Source organism: Harpegnathos saltator, unplaced genomic scaffold, assembly GCF_003227715.2.
Source record: "Harpegnathos saltator strain DR-91 unplaced genomic scaffold, Hsal_v8.6 scaffold397, whole genome shotgun sequence".
NCBI classification, from domain to species: Eukaryota; Metazoa; Arthropoda; class Insecta; order Hymenoptera; family Formicidae; genus Harpegnathos; species Harpegnathos saltator.
Window position 1 is genome coordinate 332,549 of NW_020230202.1, and position 7,278 is coordinate 339,826.

Consider the following 7,278-nt stretch of genomic DNA (forward strand, 5'->3'; position numbering starts at 1 on the left):
GGGTGTGCGCGAACGCGCACCTCTCATTTCCAATTCACGGAGTCAATTAATTAACTGCTGACGAGCGTGTAATTTATTGGATATCGCTTTGCGGCATCATGATCCCACGTCATTTATCACGCTATAACCGGCACAATTATTCCGTGATAACAATTGCTACTTCGAAATTCGCGGCGTAGGAAATTGATAGCCAGCCCCAGTGCACGCCAGAAAGTGCGTCGCTGTTGCGACAATCAGTTTCACGCGCCTCTGTTTACGCGAATGGGCGAGCAATTGTTCTAGCGCGCTTTTCATTAATTCTCTCTCTTTCTCCCCTCCCCCTTTCTCTCTCTCTCTCTCTCTCGTTTTAGCGAAGATGAAAAAGCTAAAACGAGTTATATTCGATAGTTTTCGAGATTTTTTACCTGTTACGTTTGAAATTTAGCACCCTGTATATATAACGTACGTTGATTTTCCGAATGAAAAGTATCCATCACAAATATTATAGAGAAATAACAGTCGCGCTTGGACATCAAAGCGACGACTGCAAGAGTGCTTGACGGAAGTAATCGGCGAACTACGATAGACCAAATCACAAGGATCAAGGAAGAAAATGGCAAAATGGCAATCAAAGTCTACGGGAGTCGCCCCGTTCGGCGGCACGTCTTCGGCACGCGCGAGCGATCGCGATGTTATGGCACGTTTCCGATGAAAGGACGATAACGCGCCACGATGATGTGCGGTCGCTTTAGCGTGATATAATCGAATAGGAGTATAACTGGAGTGGTCCTGAAAGAGCAACATGCCACGCCTACGTTTGCGCGTCACGCAAAATTAGATAGATGGATAGATACATAGATAGAGGGAGAGACAGAGAGACACAGAGAAACGCGCGCGCGAGAGGAAATGCCGCGATTGTCTAGTTCATTAATCGCGTTTATCGGCACTGCTTAATGACGTGCGTAATGAACGTCCCACATCGTCTCGTCTCGCGCTCGCGTGCCACGCGTATCGTTGTTATTTCTGCTGAAAATTTCGCGTCGCGCGGACGCGACTAGACGCTATAATGCCGCCTTTGTAAATGATATGCGACAGGTGTCTCCTATTTCGAAATTGCGCCGCAAACACTTTTATACGTACGCGCGTTTTAATGACAAATTGCACAAACTCCGCGAAAATAGCCGCGGCGGTGTGAAAATAAAGGTTCGGGAGCAACACACACGGGCGCGCGCAATCCACGATAGATATAAATTCGCGCGCGAGTACGATTTTCAGACGGCGGCCAGATTAACGTTGGTGGGTCTTTGACACGCAGAGGAGTCTTACGCAAGCACTCTCCCGAGCGAGCTGCAATGAAAATCCTTCGTCTCGCGAGAACTGTTCGCCTCTCTTATCGCGTATTATCGTGAGAATATCCGGATAGAGCACGTATTGTTAATTCAAGCAAAGTGTATACAAATAAGGGGAAAATTGTGGCACTTTGGTTCATTCGGCTCACACGTGTTCCTTTGTTTACGCATGTCTTGCAACACATTGGCAACCTACGATAATTCAATACAATGTCCCGAACCCTCCCAAATATTCTAATTCGGTTAGTTTTGCAACACCCAAAAAATACTTTCAGGACAAGCGGAATCATCGAAATTTAAAAACATTTTACTCTTATACGTGGCCTCAAGAGGATTCCTCTAAGATTAAGAGGAAAATATTATAAACACATTATTCTTAAAGTTAGAGGGATTATATGTTATATGTATAATGCAAATCTTATTGGTTTTAATTTAAATTTCCTCTTATACACAGATTATTTAATCTTTATTTAAGAGGATTATTATTTATTCTTACTGTACTTTATTCTTACTAATGATACTGGTTAACTTGAAAAAAATTGTTATAATGTATAGCGGAAAGTAATATATATAGATGTACTTCTAGCTCCAGTTCTACAATAAGTAGGCACGAATGAAATAAGATCACCATAACAAATAAATTTCCAATCAGTTTTGTTATGGACTTTATGGCTAACAAAGATGTTCATTATAACCAATTGTATGAAACATAGTTAAAAGAAAGAATATATTATTCAACTTCTTGCAGTGGATTATAAATTGTATTTGACCAAATATGGATAAATTATCTTTGTTATATGTTACTGCAATACACATACCTTTTTTAAAAAGCGTTCCAGATATTCTCACCTATCTTGACCCATAAACATATAGTTAATTTTTCAGTTAGGCCTGGAGACAAAGCAGCCGACATTCGCCGACATTCAAATCAACATATTCCTCTTCATATAAGAGAAAAATTAATCGATGTAAGAGGAAATCCTTTTAAAATAAGGATAATAATAAGGATAATATTTAATAAATTTTAGATAAATGCTTCACTTTGATCGCTTTATCGAAAGAGGAATCCTTTTCCTGTAAAAGCTTCGCTTAGAATATGTGACTATGAGAAAAATCACTTTACAAATAGAATACTTTTTTTTTGGTAAAACATCGCGCTTCCAAGCTGTACTGAGAGAAAACATCTCGCAAATAAAAAATATTTATTCATACCAACACGCATATTTTTATACTGAGGAGACATTCTTTCCCTCCAAATGGAGGAAATATACATCTCTTTAAATACATCTCTTTAGCTTCTCTCTCGTGAAGGTGAGGTTGTTCATTCGAGACAAATAAAAGACTTTCAATTTGAATAGATGTCTTATCGGTGGTCACCGAGAAAATATCTTTTATTGTTTAGTAGACATTTTCCGCTCTCAGCGTAAAGTTGAATATATCCGCGGATGGAGCCGCGGCGGAAAAGCCCAAAGCACGTCAAGTTCCCGCTTAGCGGCGTGGCTGATTAGAAGCTCTCCTCGCGGAATGTTCCGTTAGTTCAAGTGCATTATCGACGTAAGCTTGAGCGCTTAGCGGCGACCACATGCCATATTTTGCCGTGTTCAGATACGCTTTTACAAAAGCGCACCTGCTTACAGTTTCCGACCTGCTATCGCGAAATTGCCGAGTCATCCTTCGAAGAATGTTCAAACGCATTCCGCGACTACGAGTTTACAGAGTCGTGATGAAAGAGAGAAAACGCAAATAGTTGCGGGTGGATTCGCGCCAACTGCGCGCAACTTGGCGCGCGAATACACAGGGTCCATGCAATAATTAATGGATCCTAAGTCTTCATCGCGTTATCGTTATCGACGCGGCGTAAATATCACGGCCCCGCGCGGCACTCGTATTTATACGAGGTATATCCAGAAAGTAAGAATACAAGGGCTGTATAAGACGTAGGGATTTTTTTGTTGCAAAGTTGGCACCCGTGACGTGTAGAGGGGTTCGTAACGGTCAAAATAAGCCATCGAGCGCCTCAGTCAGTTACGAAATGTCGTCGCAGCAGCCTAATACGTCAACCAGTGCGTCCTCCGTTCGCTCCACCTACAGCAGGTGTGAGATTCGTTCAGTCATTCGGTTCCTCACTTCAGTCTCATTCTCTTCAGTCTCAGTATGACAGTCTCTGCAGTGGCGCCATACCCAGTCTCCATTCTCCAAAAAATTCAAAGTTCAATCTTCAGAGAGGAAAATCATGGCGTCTGTGTTTTGGGACCGGAAAGGGCTCTTGTTGGTCGATTTCATGCCTAAACGGACCACCATCAATGCTGCTGCATATTGTGAGACCCTAAAGAAGTTGAGAAAAAAAATCAAAGACAAAAAGAGGGGAATGCTCACTCGTGGTGTGTCCCTCCTTCAGGACAACGCCAGACCCCATACCGCCCGGCTCACTCAAGACCTGCTCGTGTCGTTTGGATGGGACATTGTGACTCACCCACCCTACTCCCCTGACCTGGCACCCTCGGATTACCATCATTTCAATAAATTGAAGGAGTTCTTGGGTGGACAGCGCTTTTCGAACGATGAGGAGGTCATGCAGACTGTGACAAAGTGGCTTCAGGAGGTGGAGCGAACGGTATACGACGAGGGTATACAAAAGCTGGTGGCCAGGCTTCAAAAGTGCATTGACCTCAACGGCGATTATGTGGAGAAATAATAACATATTTTGGCACATACCATGTAAATTTCAATAAAATATATTCATTTTTCGATTTTAAACAATTATTGTTCTTCTTACTTTCTGAATGTATCTCGTATATCCCGCGTGTTATCACCACGAGCGCAGGAAGAACTACCCGTTTCGACCGACGTTTGTCGCGCAAACACGCAAATCGCTAATTACGTTAATAGTAATAACCGTAACGCGCGCACGGCGCCTCCTCCTCCCTTCGTTAGACTTTCCACCGCGTTGCCGGGCTCGTTAATTTGTTACAGCGCACAAAGCGGCGCAACCGCGGAATAATGAGCGTTTACTTGCGAACGGTGACTTCCTTCCTGTGGCTTTTCGCGAATCGTCAGTTGTGCGTCGCGCGGGAAAAAGAAATCACGCCGCAAATGCCAGGATTGCCTCCCTGAATTGCTAAAGTGACCGTTGTCGCGCAGCCGCATAACAGTAAATCGAGCAAAATCGCGCGAAACATCCCGATTCGGGAGAGTCTTTCGTACTCGTCCCGCAGCTTCCCCTTTGCAAACTGAGTTAACCGTACGCTTCCGAGAAATTTAATCGTCGCATCAACGTAAAACACTCTCGTGCCCAATTGTCGAGACCATAACGAATCGCGCGAGACGAGGGTCCCGGATATGGAGAAGGGTGGAACATGAGTTATTCATCTCGCAATTTTCTGAATAAATTCTGCCCGGAGAAAAGTCTCGAGCTTTTTCTCTCGTTCTTGAGAACGAAAGCGGTTTATCCCGTGAATTCATCTTTGAGGTTTTGTGGAATGGTCACGTGGAATCGCCATCTTTTCTCGAGGTTGTGTTCGAGTGACCGAATGAAGGGAAAATTTGCATCGCTCGACTCTGCCGAGCGATTTCGCCGGTCGAGCAACGCAAATTCAAATTCATCGGCCGAATCTCCGAAATATTCGGCAATCACGTCCACTTTGTTCCTTTCTCTCTCTCTCTCTCTCTCTCTCTCTCTCTCTCTCTCTCTCGAGCGCGCAAATTCGACGGTTCCGTGCGATCTTGACTGCACAACCGCGGAATTCGCGAGGCGCATACCGACGATACTGCATCGAAAGCCGCAAACGAAATATAGCAGCGCGAGCACACGCGGACAAATAACCGCGAATACTTATTTCTCCCGCGTGTCACGCGAGGCAATAATACCGTACGACGCACGATAGGATCTCTCATTCGCTAAATATAATTTTCCCGCTTTGCGCGTACGTGACCTCGCCAAAGTGGTAAACAAAATCAGTTTGTCGACACAGCAGCGAGGTAACGCCGACACTTTTCCGACGTGCGTGGAAGTCCACCGGCACAATCTCGCTGTAACGCGTACAAACCGTTCTTACGGCTTGCCGGACGAGTTATGTACAGTGAACCGAGGAACTCGTCTTACGGTACTCTCCACTGTGCGGACAGAATCAATCGTACTTCCCGCAGGTTTACGATTGCTCGCGATCGACGACGGTTACGTGTCGTCGATCGCGAAAAAATATTTGGGTGCAGTTCTATAAAGTGCAACCCTCTGATTGGGGTCAATTTTTTAGGAAAGCTTCTCCTTAGCTCAAAAATTAAAACTCTAGAAGGATTTTTGGCGGCAAAGCCCCATTCACCCCCTACTCTCTCTCAAAGTTTAGACCGTTTTTTTACTATATCTCCGAAAATATTAATTTTAGAGGAAAATGTTTCAGACAAAAAATTAAGTTTCTGAAAAATTCTACACAAAGGTCATATGTTTATTAACGTAAATGTAATACTTTTGCCGTTATGTTAAAAAATAGCGGTAATTGTTTAGAATAGAACCTTTTCCGAAGTTTTCTTTTTGTTGGGCGTTGTGTTGAAAAGATCTCCTTAAAACCCACAACATCTTTATACCACGATTATATGCAGATATAATATAGTTAAGTTGAGCTAGATGATAAATCTTTAGAGGATTTTTTCAACAATGTCCAAAAATATATAAAGATGCAATAAATTAGGTTAGGTTAGGTTAGGTTAGGTTAGGTTAGGTTAGGGAGGAGCCCTTCTCCCGCTTATATGTACTGTTTAACATTGTTTAATGTACATTATATCTAAAGAAAATGGGCTCTATCTGTAAAATTTCACTCGTTTATAACTTTTTAATAAACAATGAACGACAGGTAAAATCTTTTGATTGTTACTCAGGAAAGTTGATTCTATAATATATATCAACGTCAAGACTATGGGAAGATGGTCCGTTATTGCAAATCTATTGTTATGAATATATCTTCTAAATCGCCTTACTAAATTGATAAGTCGATTGTTTATCTACTATTGGAGTCACATTTTCTCTTACTAGGAAAGTTGCAAAGCAATATCAAAATTCGGAAAATGCTCTATTCTAAACAATTATCGCTATTTTTCAACATAACGGCAAAAATATTACATTTACGTTAATAATACATATGACCTTTTCTGTAGAGCTTTCCAAAAACTTCATTTATTGTCCGAGACATTTTTCTCTAAAATTAATATTTTCGAAGATATAGTAGAAAATCAGTTTAAACTTTGGGAAAGGGTGGGGGTAAATGGGGTTTTATCGCCAAAAATCTTTCAAGGGTTTTCATTGTTGAGCTAAGGAAAAGTTTTGCACAAAAATTGAGCCCAATCGGAGGGGTGCGTTTTTCGGAACTTTATCCAAATATTTATTTGCAAGACGCGAAATATCTAACGTTTCGTCGTCGTGTCGAGACGCAAGCAGAAAATACAGTAGTAAAAATTACAACAGAACCGTCGTAATCTCGGATAGAAAAATAATCGAAATTGTACTGTATGTTTGTATAAAAATATCGTGTACGTTTGACAGCACGATATCGTAAATATCTAAATATTTCTTGCTTAGTAATTTCTTGCTTTGTAATTGTTGTTTATACCACGATATCGTGCAGTCCAGCTTTACAAAAATATTGCAGGAAGAAATTGGAAAATTTGAACGCAATTTCTACAGCAATACTTTCCCCGTGTAGGCGACCCAATATTCAAAACCGATTTAGTTTGTGCGAAATTGACAATAATTGGCAATATACATACAAGCGTGCATAATCGTCGAGGCGATGGCAGATGTCCGATTTGTAAACTCGTGTCCGCGAATGCCCGCACGATTTCACCGCGTCCGCCCGTCTGCTCCGGAATCGAATTTAAATCGTCCGAGCGGAGCTGCGAGTTGCTCTCCCGTCTAAACCATCCCCGAACTTCGCTCTCGCGCGCGACTCGCGTGATTAAC

At 42.3% G+C, this 7,278-nt stretch overlaps 1 protein-coding gene across 1 annotated transcript; it reads left to right on the plus strand.

The window, feature by feature from the left end:
* The first annotated feature begins 2,486 nt into the window (after positions 1-2,486).
* On the plus strand, positions 2,487-5,309 carry LOC112589080 (histone-lysine N-methyltransferase SETMAR-like). The gene is made up of 2 exons (XM_025300986.1): positions 2,487-3,646; positions 3,727-5,309. Exons 1-2 carry the CDS (start codon positions 3,632-3,634, stop codon positions 4,021-4,023), a joined length of 312 nt encoding a protein of 103 aa, XP_025156771.1. The 5' UTR covers positions 2,487-3,631; the 3' UTR covers positions 4,024-5,309.
* Positions 5,310-7,278: the final 1,969 nt, after the last annotated feature.